Source organism: Rattus norvegicus, chromosome 10, assembly GCF_036323735.1.
Source record: "Rattus norvegicus strain BN/NHsdMcwi chromosome 10, GRCr8, whole genome shotgun sequence".
Lineage (NCBI taxonomy): Eukaryota > Metazoa > Chordata > Mammalia > Rodentia > Muridae > Rattus > Rattus norvegicus.
In genome coordinates, this window is record NC_086028.1 from 34,311,251 (window position 1) to 34,332,738 (window position 21,488).

General features: G+C 40.5%; 1 protein-coding gene across 1 annotated transcript; it reads left to right on the top strand.

The window, feature by feature from the left end:
- Positions 1-6,204: 6,204 nt before the first annotated feature.
- On the top strand, positions 6,205-7,140 carry Olr1400 (olfactory receptor 1400). The gene has a single exon (NM_001001096.1). The coding sequence runs from the start codon at positions 6,205-6,207 to the stop codon at positions 7,138-7,140; it is 936 nt and encodes a 311-aa protein (NP_001001096.1).
- Positions 7,141-21,488: the final 14,348 nt, after the last annotated feature.

Genomic DNA, 21,488 nt, shown 5'->3' on the forward strand with positions numbered 1-21,488 from the left:
TAGTGTCCTTGGTGACACAGCCCTCACAGAGGAGCCATGTGTAGCAGCTTGATGGAAAGAGCTAAAGCTAGATTCAAGTGGAATCATACCTGGCCAAGGGAAGAAGATGATCAGGAAGGAGTTTATCAGCCCTCCTCTTCTGTTCATAGACAAATGTTAACTGTGTGACGTGAATGTGACTCCATTGGACCTGACAAGGTCATCAGGATAAGGCTTTCAACTTATTTATGAAGCTATCCATAGACAGAGAGACCACAGACAGATGAAAAGATAAAGGCTGATTTTTATAATAAAGAAAACCAAATATGGTAATCTCAAAGTTCTGTACACCAGGGAAGTTAGAAAGAAGGATTTGGTTTTGTAACATATTAGCATTAGGAAAGTAAAGATCAGAACAGGATGAGATGTCAGAAACCAGCTAACACAGCCTTCACCTACTACAGATGTCTTTTTACAAAGTCTGAAGGTCACCTACAAATGAAATTAGGGATCTGAGTGTCAAAAATGTGGCTTTCTTTGCAGACAGTGTTATTTTAGAATGCCTCTTTTCTTTCTCAGATTTTCTTTTTTGTTCAGGTTTCCTAATCTCCTTTCCTGTAAGTCATATTCTCTCTCTCCCTCTCCCTCTCCCATCCCCTCCTACTCCCCTTCCCTCTCCCTCTCTCTGTCTCTCTCTCACGCATGCACGAAAATATTCCCCAAGGATAGCTTCCTTCCATGATGACCAAATAAAGGAATGAGTGAGAACCTAGCTGTTGCCACAACAAAGTGTAGAGAAAAATATCCATGAGGGGTTAGCAGGTATCTCAGCTGAAGCACCTATCCTCTGAGTGACAGACAGGGGTTCAGTGCAAGAAGAGTGGGGAAACCTGTGCTAAACACAGGGCGTCCCTAGCCTGAACATTGGGTGAGTGTTAGGGTTGCTGTGATTCTGTAGGAGAGCCAGTTGTCAGTAGAGCACTGGGGCTTAGAAAGCAACACTCGTTCACCAAATAAGGGACTCATAAGCTGCCACACAGGGATCAAAGGCCTGGTACTCAGAAGAATCTGCCTATCACAGATAGAAATAAAACACCTTGATCTTGAGGTAGCATAGTTTGGAACTGTGTCTTTGTGCACCATATTCCTGGATTTTAAAAAAAACTAGATCCTCAGGAAGCAAGACAATGTCTTTATCCCACTAAGCAAGATTGACTTCAAGGCTTTGTGGCTCTCTAAGGACCCATCCAACAGTTGCTTCAGAATGATATGGAGCCTCAGAGATTTTATCCTGAAGTGCTCTTCTGTGCCAGCTATTACTCTAGAAGGAGTGAAATTAATTCTGTACAGGGGAGGGCACCATACTCATCCATGTTAATCGTGGGCACTAGAGGATTACATGCTACCAGAAACCGGTGCATATGTCCTCAGGAAGACAGAAAGATGGGGTCCCATGGAAGAAGAATATTCTGTGCAATTGACCCTTGTGTCAGATTACAGAAAACTTTTGCAGGAATGATTCTCTGGTCTCATTCTAAACTAAGATCCTTTGTAAGAAGAGTTGTCCAGTTTAGTCATTTGGGAAGGCACAGCTGACTTGCGTTGAGTCTCTGGTCATAACACCATTACATCTGTGTTTTTTAATTTCTTAGTAAATGGCTGGAAAATTTGTGAGTTCCACTAACCACATTTTATGCTTGTCCAATGGAAGTTGTGAGTCTAAACTCAGTCCCCTGCTCAATTCTATCTTCTAGGACACACTTTCATCTAAATCCAGCTACGTCAGGGTCAAATTCTTCTATACTGTGCTGTAACATACACATATCACCTAATTAGAATTCTAAGCATTTCTTCAACTATAAATATAGCATTTTGTGTAATTACAGAATCCATTCATAAAAATCTAGAGCAGGACTGGTTAATCACTGTGTAAGCGGCACTGCAGATTTCTTCCTTCTCTCCTCTTACATGGGAAGAAAAGACTGCTGGAATATTTGTGTGCAAGAGGCCCAGGGTTGAGTAGCTTAACATCCTTATTCATTCAGACACCCTTGTTGAATTTTTTTATTTTTTTAAAGCATCCTCGGGATTTTTTTTACGTCTTTATTTTTTCTGTGTTTTACTGTATTTTTTTCTTTTGGGAAAGAAACATTATGTAGTGTAGCCTGACTTCAAACCCATTCATTGCCTCAGCCTTCGGATGACTGGGATTATAGTGTGCTGTGCCACCAACAGGAGTAGGTTGAGAGCCTTTAATGTCAGTCAGGTCCTGTCAATCAAATCCTATCCAATTGTCTTTTGGGTTTTACAGCTAAGTAAACTAATACCTACAGAATAGATCTATCAAATTCTGGTAATAAAAACAAGGATTGAACTCATCCTCACGGATCTATCCATGAACTGACAAGATCTTGTCTGTAGAGACTACCCAAATTTAAGCAGCTTTGATACACTTATTAAACTGCAAAGATACACTTTGTGTTCATAAGTCATACTTTATCCTGTTTTTCAAAGTGTCAAGATATTTTTTTGAAATTATTAAATATTCACTGACAGATACATTGATGATCATCTCTCCCAGTAAACTTGACAAGACAAAGTAGAAATTAGTTCAGCAAAAATTATTCATAGTAAACACAAGAGGAAGCTCTAGATAGGAAAGGCTTGTCCCTGTTAGCTCTGCACATACTGTCCTGTAATCTCAGTCTCAATAACCGATCGATATGATCGATATGATAAGATGATATGACCCCACAAACCCAGCACTTGGGAGGCTAAGGTAGGAAGACTGGGAGTTGGAGGTTGGCCTTGGTGTAGAGCAAAACCCTGTCTTAGGAAGGAAGGAAGGAAGGAAGGAAGGAAGGAAGGAAGGAAGGAAGGAAGGAACAAAAGAAAGAAAGAAAGAAAGAAAGAAAGAAAGAAAGAAAGAAAGAAAGAAAGAAAGAAAGAAAGAAAGGAAGGAAGAAAGGAAGGAAGGAAGGAGGAAAGGAAAATAAAATTTTAACCTTTAAAGAACATTTTCACACTATTTCCTATTTCCTATTTCCTATTTCCATGTTTTATCAACAATAACTTTACAGGTCTTGGTTTTTCTCTCATTTCTTAGTAAAAAGTTTTTCAAGTTTTCTACTTTTTAAAAATAAATGCATTTACGACTGCTCCTCTATCTTAAGTAACTTTTCTTCTAAAAGGAAAATATATGTATCTTAAAATAAAGAGCTGGAGAGACAGCTAATGGTTAAATAGTGCTTGCTGCTCTTCCAAAGGCCCAGAATTCAGTTCCCAGCTCACAGACACCTTTAACTCCAGTTCCATAGGACCCAATACTCTTTTCTCATCTCTGTGGACACCCATGTGCACAAAGACACACAGACACAAACTTAAATAATTGTAAAGAAATAATAAATAATATAAAAATAATACAGATATTCTAATGGTATCTTGCACTATCAAATTTTTCATTTTGTATCATCATTCATCATACTCATAGCATAATTAACTTATTTATTTATTTATTTTAAATCTTGACCACAGTTTCCCCTCCCTCTCCTACTCCCAGTCCTTGCCTCAGTTCACTGACTCCACCTAACCACTCCTCCTCCCATTTTCAGAAAAGGGGAGACCTCCCATGAATGCCAGAAGTCCTTGGCTTATCAAGTTGCAATAAGACTGGAAGCATCTTCTCCTATTGAGGCTAGAAAAGACAGCCCAGTAGGGGAAAAGGTTCCCAAAGGCAGGCAACAGAGTCAGCGACAGACTCTGCTCTCACTGTTAGGATTCCCACATGAAGACTGAGGTGCACCGCTGTCACATATGTGCAGAGGTCAGTCCCATGCAGGCTCCCTGGTAGGTGACTAGGTCTCTGAGCATCTATGGGCCAGGTTAGTTGATTCTATAGGTTTTCTTGTGCTGCATAGGACACATTATTTGTATGGTTACTTCTTGTTAGTTTAAGTGAAGCAAAGACCACATTTACCTATGCCTACTCCTTTTATACTAGTCTTCCTTTCTTATTTAGGTCCAAGGTGGCCCTTTATATCACATTACATCGCTCCTCCCAAAGATGTCTGAATCATTTCTTCCCAGGCAAGTTTCCTAGAAACAACTTATCTAAAATGTTATTTGTCATAGCAAGTATTTATTTCTTCTTTTGTCCAAATGCTTATAATTCTCAGAATCATTCCACATAAATAATCTGGAGCATTTTAACTCATACCCGATGTGTTTACAGCCTCTCACAGCATCAGTAACATCTGGGCAGGACAGCTGCCATGGCTACAGAATCTACATTAAGACCACTCAAAGCCTGTGTGTTACACTGGGCTTCACTCTCTGCTTCAAGCGTGCTTGCAAGCACAGGTTTAAAAAAAAATCTTTGTCAAAATCAACTTCAGGATGAAGCCCATCATTGTTTTGGGGTGTTATAAATAAAACTATATAACCCATGTTCACTTGCTATTTGTACATGAGGTGGGTGATGGGCACATGTATACCCAGTTTCCCCAAGACAGACAAATAAAAGATGACAAGTTTAAATAGGATGAAGTAAAATCAACTGTTTGAAAATGGTGTGACCAACTACACCTTCCTAACTCATGACCTTCCTGGTGCTGTGACCCTTTATTACAGTTCTTCATGCTGCGGTGACACCCAAACATAAAATTATATTCTAGCTACTTCATAGCTGTAAAAACTGGCAGAAATAATAAAACAATTTGGCTAAATATTAAGATACAAATACCTCACAAAAAATAAATTATATTCCCAAAGGCAACCACGAAAAAAGGAAAGTAGTCCACTGATCATAGCAATTAAATAAATACAATACATGAGAACAACCTTAACTAAAGAAATCAAAGAGCCCTACATTGAACACCTAAAATCTGGTGTTTTTGTTTCGCCCTTAGCACAGCAATCTCTAAAGAAAAGCAGTTTTTAATGTTTGTCATATTTCCTTAGATTCTCCAAATGGGCTTGTAGTTAATCTTCAGGATTCTTTTTAAAAAATAAATTACTGGATAGGAAATATGGTTCAGCAGTTTTTGTCATCGTTCCTGCAGAGAACCCGCATAAAGTTCCCAGCACCCACATGGCAGCTCACAACCATGAACAACTCCAGTTCCAGAGGATCTGACACCTTCCTCTGGCCTCTGCAGGCTCCAGGTATGCACATGGTCTATGGACATACATGCAGGCAAAGCACTCACATACATACATTTTTTAACAAAGCTAAAGGTTTTCATGTAGATTGTGGAATACTCAATGTTTCACTCAAGGTAATGTCTTTAAGATCCACATGTCATGAAAAGGCAACATGAATTGATCATTTCTTGTGACATTAAAGAAGGCATTGGTTGGTGTTTTCACATTGTTTGCTATTTCCAAGCAGGTTGGATCTCAAATGAGAATAAAAGTACAAAAGAACTCTTGTGACAAAATATAAAAAAAAAATATTTAGATGCAAGAGCACGAAACCATTGAGATTCATCAAAATGAATATACATGTTTCTTCCCAGAAGAAATTCACATGGCTCTTAGTCTTTTGGCACAAATGGAAGCAGGTCAAGGCTCAAAGAATTGGTTCATTGACCACATTTATCAAGCAAGAGTTGGAAAGTAAGAACCCAGAGGTCAGACTTGCAAACTCAGATAGCTTAGTTCTTTGTCTCAAGTGCTGAAACAGACTGTTTCAGAAACTAAAAAGGAGAGGAAGCCAAAAGATACAGAACTCTAACATGCACCACACACAATGGATTCTCGATAAAGGTTCCACATCACTGCTTTTGGATCCTGATGTCAAGCCACAAGGATGGCAATAGACCATCTCTCCTTTCAGACAAGGAAGCATCATATCCAGAGAACTGACCAGAGGATGGAGCCTGGCAAAGGTCATAGAACAAACAAAAAGAATTAGTTGAGGTCACATCATTGTCAACTTAGTTAACTCCAGGCTAAAGAAGAGGTGATAGATAGATAGATAGATAGATAGATAGATAGATAGATAGATAGATAGATAGATAGATAGATAGAAAAATAAAGATCATTAATTTCAAAGAGAATGAGAGACTTTTATTATTGGAGGGTTCAGAGAAGGTGATGGAACACTCAACAGAATTGAGCAGAGTAGCAACTCAAATTATGTGATTTTGGTGCATTTAAGAATGAATAATGTTCTCCATAAATAAATAGTTTTGAGTTGTCTTCTGTTTGTGCAGGTGGAAGATTATGGAATATTTGAACACCAGTTCAGAAGAGGGCTTCATTCTAGTGGGCTTCTCAGACTGGCCTCATCTAGAACCCATCTTTTTTGCCTTAATTTCTATTTTCTACTCTCTGACTCTCTTTGGCAACACCGTGATCATCATTCTGTCTCGACTGGACCTCCGCCTGCACACACCCATGTACTACTTCCTCTGCCACCTCTCCTTCCTGGACCTCTGCTACACTACCAGCACTGTGCCTCAGCTTCTAGTCAATCTCTCTGGACTTGACAGAACCATCAGCTTTGGAAGGTGTGTGGCCCAGCTTTTTATAATTTCCTCACTGGGAGGCAATGAGTGTGTGCTTTTGGTGACAATGGCTATAGATCGCTATGCTGCTGTGTGTCGCCCACTACACTACACAAGCATTATGCACCCCGTTCTCTGCAGGGCATTGGTTGTGTTCTCCTGGGTGGGAGGCCTTGTGAACTCTCTGATTCAGACAAGCCTCGTGATGGCCATGCCTCTCTGTGGACACCAACTGAATCACTTCTTCTGTGAGCTACCTGTTCTCCTGAAGATGGCCTGTGAGGACACAGGAGGAACAGAGGCCAATTTGTTTGTGGCCAGGGTCATAATCTTAGTGTGTCCTTTAGTGCTAATTCTAGGCTCCTATGCTCACATTGCCAGGGCAGTGCTGAACATCAAGTCCATGGCTGGTCGCAGAAAGGCTTTTGGGACATGTGCATCTCACCTCACTGTGGTTGCCATGTTTTATGGCTCAGCTATCTACACATACCTCCAACCTGTCCACAGGTATTCTGATAGTGAGGGGAAGTTTGTTGCCCTTTTTTATACTGTAGTCACCCCCATGCTCAACCCTCTGATCTATTCTCTGAGGAACAAGGACGTGAAGGGGGCTCTGTGGAAGGTGCTAGGGAGAGGCACAGACTCCAGGTAGAAGAGCTAACAAGAGCCAGGAAGTCATTTAATATTAGGTTACTTCAAAATTATTTGATGTTTACTATTGAAATGCATTACTCATAAATGTGATTATACAAGCCACCATTTGATTTTGGAATTTCTCACATTTTGCTAATGACATTACCTCTTTATTTTGTATTTATGTTATATTATGGAAATGATTTGGAACAAATTCAAGCAACTCTCTTAGTTGTATGTCCAACATAGGGTCAGCCTAGGAGGCAAAGACACTTTCATCACACTACCCCAACTCTTCAGGCTCCAAGGCTTCAGTTGCTGGAGCAGGATAGTGCACTAATCCCAAGACTTTACCTTGGGACTCAGGACACCTCATGCCAGTGTGTACACTGGACTTATCTAGACCTCCACTGATCTCAAGGGACCAGATTCAGTGTAGTCTTTGTGGTGTTATGGGTGCATGGCTGTTGCATATAAACAGAGCCTTGTGTTATTATGGTTAGTCTACCTAGAGCCGGGGAATTACTTGCTTCTCCCCATAGACCACTGCTTACAAATGAGGCGATTACTGAGATACAGAGAGGCTTGTAGCATGAAAACAACCTTCCTGGGACCCTATTCACTCTTGCTGAACAACACAGCAGCTAAATCTCTCTGGGCTTGCATCACCCTCTGCCTCTGAAACACAGACATACACCAGTACAGCACATGCAGCTAACCTGGGCTTAGCCTGCCATCTAGTGCTGAAAAGGCAAAGGTGACTCCGGACTCAGAGAATGCAAAGAAGCCTACTTTAAAATGTCTACAAGGGAATCCTGAGACTGCAGGGCAGGACAGACTGCCACTTCTGTCCATCTTGCGCACATCCCTGGCCTAAGAGGAAACTGCATAGTGCCTCTGGACACAGGAGTATAGGAGCAGTCAGCTGCAGGAGCCCCGAGATCCAGATCTGCAACAAGATCTAGACTGAACTGGTCAAACAGCTCCCTGCACCCAAATCCTGGGGAGTGGGGGGAGATAGACCCTCAGAAGTGCAGACAGTCCTGAGAAACCAGAGGAGACTACTCGCTGACCACATTCCCTAGAAAATGGCCTTGTGCCATCTGTGCCCCCTGCACACGGGAATCTAGGAGAAGTAGGAGCAGGACCATTCTGGTTCCTGCCCTCACAGAGAGCTGAAAGTCAGCCACCAGGAGTGACTACACACCTGAGAGCAGAACACTCTGTTCCCATAACTGGCTGAAAGAAAACAGGAAAACAGGTCTACAGTAACGCTGACATACAGGCACAGAGGACAGTCAAGCCACCATCAGAAACAGCAAGACAAGCTAACACCAGAGAAAACCTGATGGGGAGAGGCAGGTGCAGGAACCAAAGCAACTGAAACCAAGACTACTTGGCAACATCAGAGCCCAATTCTCCCACCAAAGCAAACACTGGATATCCAAACACACCAGAAAAGCAAGCCCTAGATCTAAAATCACATTTTATCATGATGATGGAGGACTTTAAGAAGGTCCTAAATAACTCCCTTAAGGTAATACAGGACAACACAAGTAAACAACTAGAATCCCTTAAAGAGGAAACACAAAAATCCTTTGAAGAACTATTGGGAAAAAAAACAACCAAACAGGAGAAGGAAATGAACAAACCCATACAGGAGTTAAAAATGGAAATAGAAACAATAAAGAAAGCACAAAGGGAGACAGCCCTGGAGATAGAAAACCTAGGGAAGAGATCAGGAGTCACAGATATGAGCATCACCAACAGAATACAAGAAATAGAAGAGAGAATCTCAGGAGCAGAAGATACCATAGAAAACATCGACACAATTGTCAGAGATAATATAAAACGGAAAAGCTCCCAGCCCAAAACATACAGGAAATCCAGGACACAATCCAGAACCTAAGGATAATAGATATAGAAGAGAGTGAAACTCCCAACATAAAGGGCCAGTAAATATCTTCAACAAAATCATAGAAGAAAACTTCCCTAACCTAAAGAAAGAGATGCCCATAGACATACAAGAAGCCTACAGAACTCCAAATAGATTGGACCACAAAAGAAATTCCTCCCTTCACATAAGATTCAAAACATCAAATGCACAAAACAAAGAAAGAATATTAAAAGCAGTAAGGGAAAAATGTCAAGTGACATATCAAGGCAGACCTATCAGAATTACACCAGACTTCTCACCAGAAACTATGAAGGCCAGAAGATCCTGGACAGATGTCATACAGACCCTAAGAGAACACAAATGCCAGCCCAGGTTACTGTATCCAGCAAAACTATCAATTAACATTGAGGGAAAAATCAAGATATTCCATGACAAAACCAAATTCACACAATATCTTTCTGCAAATCCAGTCCTACAAAGGATAATAAATGGAAAAGCCAAACACAATGAGGGAAACTACACCCTAGAAAAAGCAAAAAACAGAATCTCCTTGCAACAAAACCAAAAGAAGAGAAGCACACAATCATAATCCCACCTCTAAATACAAAAATACAGGAAACAACAATCACTATTCTCTCCTATGTCTCAACATCAATGGACTCAATTCCCTAATAAAAAGACACAGATTAACATTCTGGATATTAAGAGGACCCAGCATTTTGCTGCCTACAGAAAACACACTTCAGAGACAAAGACAGACACTACCTCAGAGTAAAAGGCTAGAAAACCATTTTCCAATCAAATGATCCGAAGAAGCAAGCTGAAGTAGCCATTCTAATACCAAAGAAAATCAACTTTCAACCAAAAGTCATCAAAAAAGAGAGGACATTTCATATTCATCAAAGGAAAAATCCAACAAGATTAACTCTCAGTCCTAAATATCTATGCTCCAAATACAAGGGCACCTACATACATTAAAAAAAAAAAAAAACTTCAGCAAAGTGCCTGGGTAAAAAATTAACAAATCAGTAGCCTTTTTCTATTCAAAGGATAAACAGGATGAGAAAGAAATTAGGGAAATGACACCATTCATAATAGTCCCAAATAATATAAAATACCTCGGTGAGAATTTAACAAGCAAATGGAAGATCTGTATGATAAGAACTTCCAGTCTCCGAAAAAAGAAATTGAAGATGATCTCAGATCTCCCATGCTCATGGATTGGCAGGATTAATATAGTAAAAATGGCCATTTTACCAAAAGCAATCCACAGATTCAATGCAATCCCTACCAAAATTCCAATCCAATTCTTCAGGGACTTAGAAAGAAAAATTTGCAAATTCATCTGGATTAACAAAAAACTCAGGATAGCTAAAACTATCCTCAACAATAAAAGGACTTCAGGGGGAATCACCATCCCTGACCTCAAGCAATATTACAGAGCAATAGTGATAAAAAACTGTATAGTATTGGTACAGAGACAGACAGATAGACCAGTGGAATGGAATTGAAGACCCAGAAATGAACCCACACACCTATGGTCACTTGCTTTTGACAAAGGAGCCAAAACCATCCAATGAGAAAAAAGATAGCATTTTCAACAAATGGTACTAGTTCAACTGGAGGTCAGCATGTAGAAGAATGCAAATCGATCCATTCTTATCACCCTATACAAAGCTTAAGTCCAAGTGGATCAAGGACCTCCATGTCAAACCAGATACACTCAAACTAATAGAGGAAAAGTGGGGAAGATTCTGAAGCACATGGGCACTGGGGAAATTTTCCTGACCAAAACACCAATGGCTTATGCTCTAAGATCAAGAATCGACAAATGGGACCTCATAAAACTGCAAAGCTTCTGTAAGGCAAGGGACAGTGTCATTAGGACAAAACAGCAACCAACAGATCGGGGAAAGACCTTTACCACTCCTACATTGGTTAGAGGGCTAATATCCAAAATATACAAAGAACTCACAAAGTTAGACTCCAGAGAGCCAAAGAACCCTATTAAAGCTAAGCAAAGAATTCATAGCTGAGGAATATCAAATGGTTGAGAAGCACCTAAAGAAATGTTCAGCATTCTTAGTCATCAGGGAAATGCAAATCAAAACAACACTGAGATTCCACCTCACACCAGTGAGAATGGCTAAGATCAAAAACTCAGGCAACAGCAGATGCTGGCGAGGATGTGGAGAAAGAGGAAAACTCCTCCATTGTTGGTGGGATTGCAAACTGGTATAACCTCTCTGGAAATCAGTCTGGAGGTTCCTCAGAAAAGTGAACATTGCACAACCTGAGGACCTCTCCTGGGCATATACCCAAAAGATGCCCCAACATACAACAAAGACACATGCTCCACTATGTTCATAGCAGCCTTATTTATAATAGCCAGAAGCTGGAAAGAACCCAGATGCCCTCAACAAAGGAATGGATAAGGAAAATGTGGTACATCTACAGAATGGAGTACTACTCAGCTATCAAAAACAATGACTTCATGAAATTCATAGGCAAATGGATAGAACTAGGAAATATCACCCTAAGTGAGGTAAACCAGTCACAGAAAAACACACATGGTATGCACTCATTGATAAGTGGATATTAGCCCAAATGCTCGAATTACCCAAGATGTAATGAACGGACCACATTAAATTCAAGAAGGATGACCAAAATGAGGATGCTTCACTCCTTCTTTAGAAGGGGAACAAAAATATCCATAGGAGGGGATAGGGAGGCAAAGTTTAGAGCGGAGACTGAAGGAACAGCCATTCAGAGCCTTCCCCACATGTGGCCCATGTATACACAGCCTCCAAAACTAGATAAGATGGATGAAGCTAAGAAGTTCATGCTGACAGGAAATGGAAATAGAGCTCTCCTGAGAGACACAGCCAGAACATGTCAAATACAGAGGCAAATGCCAGCAGCAAACCACTGAACTGAGAACAGGACCCCTGTTGGAGGAATTAGAGAAAGGACTGAAAGAGCTGAAGAGGCTTGCAACCCCATAAGAACAATGCCAACCAACCAGAGCTTCCAGGGACTAAACCACTACCCAAAAACTATACATGGACTGACCCATGTCTCCAGCAGAATATGTAGCAGTGAATAGCTTTGTTTGGGCAACAGTGAAAGGGGAAGCCCTTGGTCCTGCCAGGGTTGGACCTCCAGTGTAGGAGATTGTTGGGAGGAGGTAACAGGGTGAATGGGGAGGGGAACACCATTATAGAAGGGAAGGGGCAGGGGTTAAGGTCTGGTGGATAGAAAACTGGGAAAGGGAATAAAATTTGAAATGTAAATACGAAATACCCAATTTACTAAAAATGGAAAAAATGTCTGCAAGGACAATCAGAAAGCCAGATCTGGAAGGCTGGAATGAACACCTCAGACCTTCAGTTCATAAATGATGTTTCACAGCCATACACACAAAGGGTTTTCATGGAAACTTGACTTCTGACTAAGGAATCAACGGAGCAAATGCTCAGGAAGAGAATTTAAAGTAAGTGTTTAAAGAAAATGAATCTGCAAATACACACACACACAGGAATAATGCAGAAACCTAAGCAAAAACAACAACAATTCAGTGACCCAGAAGTAATTCAAAAGTCGAACAGAAAGGCTGGGATGCAGTTCAGTGGCAGAGAATTTGCTGACTATGAGCAAAGCCCTGGATTTGAGCCCTAAAACCATAGTAAAACAGAAAATGAAGCAGAAATCACTGAGCAGAAGAGCAAACTAAAGAAAACTGACTCTGCTTTGTCCCAGCAGCTGTCAATCATCAATAGCCTTTCTGCTAAGGGTGGGAGCTCACAAGGCTCTCCCTCTGTGCTGGACTGTTCACTGGTTTAATCATGTGCAGGTCTTGTGCCAATGATTTTTTAATAGACAGAAAAACTTATCATTTTATCTTATAAGGGAACCCAGAAATCTGAAAACACTGATCTTCAAGTGCTTCAGATCAATTATTCAGGAGCTGAGCAGAGGCTACCCCCTAGAAAATACACACAGTTCTTTCACCCACCCAGACCCCTTTATTGTACATCATCTTCCCAGATTGGAGTGGGGGCTTGTAGAATCCTGGATGACAAAAGAGAAACCTAAATCTCCCCTGTTCAGGACCTAAAAACAAGCCTCGATCCTGTAGACTCTGCCCATTTTGACTTATCAACATTTCTGGCAAAATGAATGCAATAGCAAATTACAAAAACACTTTCTGTGGTGGACACCAAAGTGAAGTATTTGAACAGCAGATTTCTTTTCTTTTGTTATTTTCAGAATCTATGGAGGATTGATGGAGGTCTATACCATTTATACAAAATGCTTGTGTCTTGCCAGGTTTTCAGGTATGTAATAAACATTATTAGTTTCATTTAAATATTTTACTTGCTTTCCCTTGAAATTATTCACATACTAAAGTTACCAATGCTTCAAGGCATTATTACTCAGCTGGCAAACTGTGGATCCAAGCCAAATGGCCATCAACAACTTTGTGGATGGAGATTTGATCTATTCATCAAAGAGAACCTTGTCAATCATGTAAAAGAATGGCATCCTAAAGTATGCTATGCTACTGAGGACAAACCCCAGAAGAGCTGAGGACATGCAAAAGGTCACACACGCTGTGAAGTGCCTTACTATCAAGTGTCCAAAGACACAAAATTACACCAAGAGTTTTCTGAAAATGAGAGTCAGGACAGTAACTGAAAATGGGCATGAAATGAAGTGAGGTGACAAAATGTTCTAAAATGATAAATATATAAATTTTTGAATATACTGAGACATTGCAGTGTAAATATTAATTTAAGCATATGCATTTATGTGAAAAAATCTCAAGAAACTTGCTAAAATCAGTGTTAGATGATTATATTGAAGACAAAGCTATCATTTTACAAAAATTCAACCATCTTCCCAATTCTTCCTATGTGCAAAACCAAAACACAGTATAATAATTGTATCATTTGCACTTTTATTAATGAAATTTGGTCTTAGATGATTTCATGCATGCAATGTATTATGATTACTCTCAAGCCAACACTCTCTCTTATTTCCCTCCCAGTACCATATCCCCCTCTACTACAGCTCCTTTCCCCATGTTCATGAGTGTGGGGATCCCTGAGATCACTAGAGCTAGCAGAGTGTTGATCTGCATGAGCCAAGAAGAAAATCCAGTTCAAAGTGATGTAGTTAGCCAATGTTGGTTCAAACTTCTAGAGTCTGACACCAAGCAGTTTCTTTTAGCCAAATTTAAGCACAGCACAATTTGGGGAAATTTTTTTCTGATAATAATTAACTCAATTATATGTGTAAAAAAGTTTAAGATGTATTTATATAGTTCTCTGCACCCAAATCCAGTGGGAGGGAGAGCTAAACCTTCAGAGAGGCAGACACGCCTGGGAAACCAGAAGAGACTACACTCTGCAAACACATCTCGGACGCCAGAGGAAAACACCAAAGGCCATCTGGAACCCTGGTGCACTGAAGCTCCCGGAAAAGGCGGCGCAGATCTTCCTGGTTGCTGCCGCCACAGAGAGCTCATGGGCAGCACCCCGCGAGCAAACTTGAGCCTCGGGACCACAGGTAAGACCAACTTTTCTGCTGCAAGTGACCTGCCTGGTGAACTCAAGACACAGGCCCACAGGAACAGCTGAAGACCTGTAGAGAGGAAAAACTACACGCCCGAGCGCAGAACACTCTATCCCCATAACTGGCTGAAAGAAAACAGGAAAACAGGTCTACAGGCTCCTGACACACAGGCTTATAGGACAGTCTAGCCACTGTCAGAAATAGCAGAACAAAGTAACACTAGAGATAATCTGATGGCGAGAGGCAAGCGCAGGAACCCAAGCAACAGAAACCAAGACTACATGGCACCATCGGAGCCCAATTCTCCCATCAAAACAAACATGGAATATCCAAACACACCAGAAAAGCAAGATCTAGTTTCAAAATCATATTTGATCATGATGCTGGAGGACTTCAAGAAAGATGGGAAGAACTCCCTTAGAGAAACACGGGAAAACATTAATAAACAAGTACAAGCCTACAGAGAGGAATCGCAAAAATCCCTGAAAGAATTCCAGGAAAACACAATCAAACAGTTGGAGGAATTAAAAATGGAAATAGAAGCAATCAAGAAAGAACACATGGAAACAACCCTGGATATAGAAAACCAAAAGAAGAGACAAGGAGCTGTAGATACGAGCTTCACCAACAGAATACAAGAGATGGAAGAGAGAATCTCAGGAGCAGAAGATTCCATAGAAATCATTGACTCAACTGTCAAAGATAATGTAAAACTGAAAAAGCTACTGGTCCAAAACATACAGGAAATCCAGGACTCAATGAGAAGATCAAACCTAAGGTTAATAGGTATAGAAGAGAGTGAAGATTCCCAGCTCAAAGGACCAGTAAATATCTTCAACAAAATCAAAGAAGAAAACTTCCCTAACCTAGAAAAAGAGATACCCATAGGCATACAAGAAGCCTACAGAACTCCAAATAGATTGGACCAGAAAAGAAACACCCCCCATCACATAATAGTCAAAACACCAAACGCACAAAATAAAGAAAGAATATTAAAAGCAGTAAGGGAAAAGGGTCAAGTAACATATAATGGCAGACCTATCAGAATCACACCAGACTTTTCGCCAGAAACTATGAAGGCCAGAAGATCCTGGACTGATGTCATACAGACCCTAAAAGAACACAAATGCCAGCCCAGGTTACTGTATCCTGCAAAACTCTCAATTAACATAGATGGAGAAACCAAGATATTCCATGACAAAACCAAATTTACACAATATCTTTCTACAAAGCCAGCACTACAAAGGATAATAAATGGTAAAGCCCAACATAAGGAGGCAAGCCATATCCTAGAAGAAGCAAGAAACTAATCATCTTGGCAGCAAAACAAAGAGAAGAAAAGCACACAAACATAACCTCATATCCAAATATGAATATAACAGGAAGCAATAATCACTATTCCTTAATATCTCTCAACATCAATGGTCTCAACTCCCCAACAAAAAGACATAGATTAACAAACTGGATATGCAATGAGGACCCTGCATTCTGCTGCCTACAGGAAACATACCTCAGACACAAAGACAGACACTGCCTCAGAGTGAAAGGCTGGAAAACAACTTTCCAAGCAAATGGTCAGAAGAAGGAAGCTGGAGTAGCCATTCTAATATCAAATAAAATCATTTTTCAACTAAAAGTCATCAAAAAAGATAAGGAAGGACACTTTATATTCATCACAGGAAAAATCCACCAAGATGAACTCTCAATCCTAAATATCTATGCCCCAAATACAAGGGCACCTACATACGTAAAAGAAACCTTACTAAAGCTCAAAACACACATTGCACCTCACACAATAATAGTAGGAGATTTATACACCCCACTCTCATCAATGGACAGATCATGGAAACAGAAATTAAACAGAGACGTAGACAGACTAAGAGAAGTCATGAACTAAATGGACTTAACAGATATTTATAGAACATTCTATCCTAAAGCAAAAGGATATACCTTCTTCTCAGCTCTTCATGGTACTTTCTCCAAAATTGACCATATAATTGGTCAAAAAACGGGCCTCAACAGGTACAGAAAGATAGAAATAATCCCATGCGTGCTATCGGACCACCACGGCCTAAAACTGGTCTTCAATAACAATAAGGGAAGAATGCCCACATATACGTGGAAATTGAACAATGCTCTACTCAATGATAACCTGGTCAAGGAAGAAATAAAGAAAGAAATTAAAGACTTTTTAGAATTTAATGAAAATGAAGGTACAACATACCCAAACTTATGGGACACAATGAAAGCTGTGCTAAGAGGAAAACTCATAGCGCTGAGTGCCTGCAGAAAGAAACAGGAAAGAGCATATGTCAGCAGCTTGACAGCACACCTAAAAGCTCTAGAACAAAAAGAAGCAAATACACCCAGGAGGAGTAGAAGGCAGGAAGTAATCAAACTCAGAGCTGAAATCAACCAAGTAGAAACAAAAAGGACCATAGAAAGAATCAACAGAACCAAAAGTTGGTTCTTTGAGAAAATCAACAAGATAGATAAACCCTTAGCCAGACTAACGAGAGGACACAGAGAGTGCGTCCAAATTAACAAAATCAGAAATGAAAAGGGAGACATAACTACAGATTCAGAGGAAATTCAAAAAATCATCAGATCTTACTATAAAAGCCTATATTCAACAAAATTTGAAAATCTACAGGAAATGGACAATTTCCTAGACAGATACCAGGTACCGAAGCTAAATCAAGAACAGATAAACCAGTTAAAGAACCCCATAACTCCTAAGGAAATAGAAGCAGTCATTAAAGGTCTCCCAACCAAAAAGAGCCCAGGTCCAGACGGGTTTAGTGCAGAATTCTATCAAACCTTCATAGAAGACCTCATACCAATATTATCCAAACTATTCCACAATATTGAAACAGATGGAGCGCTATTGAATTCCTTCTATGAAGCCACAATTACTCTTATACCTAAACCACACAAAGACCCAACAAAGAAAGAGAACTTCAGACCAATTTCCCTTATGAATATCGACGCAAAAATACTCAATAAAATTCTGGCAAACCGAATCCAAGAGCACATCAAATCATCCACCATGATCAAGTAGGCTTCATCCCAGGCATGCAGGGATGGTTTAATATACGGAAAACCATCAACGTGATCCATTATATAAACAAACTGAAAGAACAAAACCACATGATCATTTCATTAGATGCTGAGAAAGCATTTGACAAAATTCAACACCCCTTCATGATAAAAGTCCTGGAAAGAATAGGAATTCAAGGCCCATACCTAAACATAGTAAAAGCCATATACAGCAAACCAGTTGCTAACATTAAACTAAATGGAGAGAAACTTGAAGCAATTCCACTAAAATCAGGGACTAGACAAGGCTACCCACTCTCTCCCTACTTATTCAATATAGTTCTTGAAGTTCTAGCCAGAGCAATCAGACAACAAAAGGAGGTCAAGGGGATACAGATCGGAAAAGAAGAAGTCAAAATATCACTATTTGCAGATGATATGATAGTATATTTAAGTGATCCCAAAAGTTCCACCAGAGAACTACTAAAGCTGATAAACAACTTCAGCAAAGTGGCTGGGTATAAAATTAACTCAAATAAATCAGTAGCCTTCCTCTACACAAAAGAGAAACAAGCCGAGAAAGAAATTAGGGAAATGACACCCTTCATAATAGACCCAAATAATATAAAGTACCTCGGTGTGACTTTAACCAAGCAAGTAAAAGATTTGTACAATAAGAACTTCAAGACTCTGAAGAAAGAAATTGAAGAAGACCTCAGAAGATGCAAAGATCTCCCATGCTCATGGATTGGCAGGATTAATATAGTAAAAATGGCCATTTTACCAAAAGCGATCTACAGATTCAATGCAATCCCCATCAAAATACCAATCCAATTCTTCAAAGAGTTAGACAGAACAATTTGCAAATTCATCTGGAATAACAAAAAACCCAGGATAGCTAAAACTATCCTCAACAATAAAAGGACTTTAGGGGGAATCACTATCCCTGAACTCAAGCAGTATTACAGAGCAATAGTGATAAAAACTGCATGGTATTGGTACAGAGACAGACAGATAGACCAATGGAATAGAATTGAAGACCCAGAAATGAACCCACACACCTATGGTCACTTGATTTTTGACAAAGGAGCCAAAACCATCCAATGGAAAAAAGATAGCATTTTCAGCAAATGGTGCTGGTTCAACTGGAGGGCAACATGTAGAAGAATGCAGATCGATCCATGCCTATCACCCTGTACAAAGCTTAAGTCCAAGTGGATCAAGGACCTCCACATCAAACCAGACACACTCAAACTAATAGAAGAAAAACTAGGGAAGCATCTGGAACACATGGGCACTGGAAAAAATTTCCTGAACAAAACACCAATGGCTTATGCTCTAAGATCAAGAATCGACAAATGGGATCTCATAAAACTGCAAAGCTTCTGTAAGGCAAAGGACACTGTGGTTAGGACAAAACGGCAACCAACAGATTGGGAAAAGATCTTTACCAATCCTACAACAGATAGAGGCCTTATATCCAAAATATACAAAGAACTCAAGAAGTTAGACCGCAGGGAAACAAATAACCCTATTAAAAAATGGGGTTCAGAGCTAAACAAAGAATTCACAGCTGAGGAATGCCGAATGGCTGAGAAACACCTAATGAAATGTTCAACATCTTTAGTCATAAGGGAAATGCAAATCAAAACAACCCTGAGATTTCACCTCACACCAGTGCGATTGGCTAAGATCAAAAACTCAGGTGACAGCAGATGCTGGCGAGGATGTGGAGAAAGAGGAACACTCCTCCATTGTTGGTGGGATTGCAGACTGGTAAAACCATTCTGGAAATCAGTCTGGAGGTTCCTCAGAAAATTGGACATTGAACTGCCTGAGGATCCAGCTACACCTCTCTTGGGCATATACCCAAAAGATGCCTCAACATATAAAAGAGACACGTGCTCCACCATGTTCATCGCAGCCTTATTTATAATAGCCAGAAACTGGAAAGAACCCAGATGCCCTTCAACAGAGGAATGGATACAGAAAATGTGGTACATCTACACAATGGAATATTACTCAGCTATCAAAAACAACGAGTTTATGAAATTCGTAGGCAAATGGTTGGAACTGGAAAATATCATCCTGAGTGAGCTAACCCAATCACAGAAAGACATACATGGTATGCACTCATTGATAAGTGGCTATTAGCCCAAATGCTTGAATTACCCTAGATCCCTAGAACAAACGAAACTCAAGACGGATGATCAAAAGGTGAATGCTTCACTCCTTCTTTAAATGAGGAAAAAGAATACCCTTGGCAGGGAAGGGAGAGGCAAAGATTAAAACAGAGACTGAAGGAACACCCATTCAGAGCCTGCCCCACATGTGGCCCATACATATACAGCCACCCAATTAGACAAGATGGATGAAGCAAAGAAGTGCAGACCGACAGGAGCCGGATGTAGATCGCTCCTGAGAGACACAGCCAGAATACAGCAAATATAGAGGCGAATGCCAGCAGCAAACCACTGAACTGAGAATAGGTCCCCTATTGAAGGAATCAGAGAAAGAACTGGAAGAGCTTGAAGGGGCTCGAGACCCCAAAAGTACAACAATGCCAAGCAACCAGAGCTTCCAGGGACTAAGCCACTACCTAAAGACTATACATGGACTGACCCTGGACTCTGACCCCATAGGTAGCAATGAATATCCTAGTAAGAGCACCAGTGGAAGGGGAAGCCCTGGGTCCTGCTAAGACTGAACCCCCAGTGAACTAGTCTATGGGGGGAGGGCGGCAATGGGGGGAGGGTTGGGAAGGGAACACCCATAAGGAAGGGGAGGGGGGAGGGGGATGTTTGCCCGGAAACCGGGAAAGGGAATAACACTCGAAATGTATATAAGAAATACTCAAGTTAATAAAAAAATAAAAAAAAAAAGAAAAAAAATGGGGTTCAGAGCTAAACAAACAATTCACAGCTGAGGAATGCCGAATGGCTGAGAAACACCTAAAGAAATGTTCAACATCTTCAGTCATAAGGGAAATGCAAATCAAAACAACCCTGAGATTTCACCTCACACCAGTGAGAATGGCTAAGATCAAAAACTCAGGTGACAGCAGATGCTGGCGAGGATGTGGAGAAAGAGGAACACTCCTCCATTGTTGGTGGGATTGCAGACTGGTACAACCATTCTGGAAATCAGTCTGGAGGTTCCTCAGAAAATTGGACATTGAACTGCCTGAGGATCCAGCTATACCTCTCTTGGGCATATACCCAAAAGATGCCCCAACATATAAAAAAGACACGTGCTCCACTATGTTCATCGCAGCCTTATTTATAATAGCCAGAAGCTGGAAAGAACCCAGATGCCCTTCAACAGAGGAATGGATACAGAAAGTGTGGTACATCTACACAATGGAATATTACTCAGCTATCAAAAACAACGACTTTATGAAATTCGTAGGCAAATGCTTGGACCTGGAAAATATCATCCTGAGTGAGCTAACCCAATCACAGAAAGACATACATGGTATGCACTCATTGATAAGTGGCTATTAGCCCAAATGCTTGAATTACCCTAGATGCCTAGAACAAATGAAACTCAAGACGGATGATCAAAATGTGAATGCTTCACTCCTTCTTTAAAAGGGGAACAAGAATACCCTTGGCAGGGAATAGAGAGGCAAAGATTAAAACAGAGACTGAAGGAACACCTTCAGAGCCTGCCCCACATGTGGCCCATACATATACAGCCACCCAATTAGACAAGATGGATGAAGCAAAGAAGTGCAGACCGACAGGAGCCGGATGTAGATCGCTCCTGAGAGACACAGCCAGAATACAGCAAATACAGAGGCGAATGCCAGCAGCAAACCACTGAACTGAAAATAGGACCCCCGTTGAAGGAAT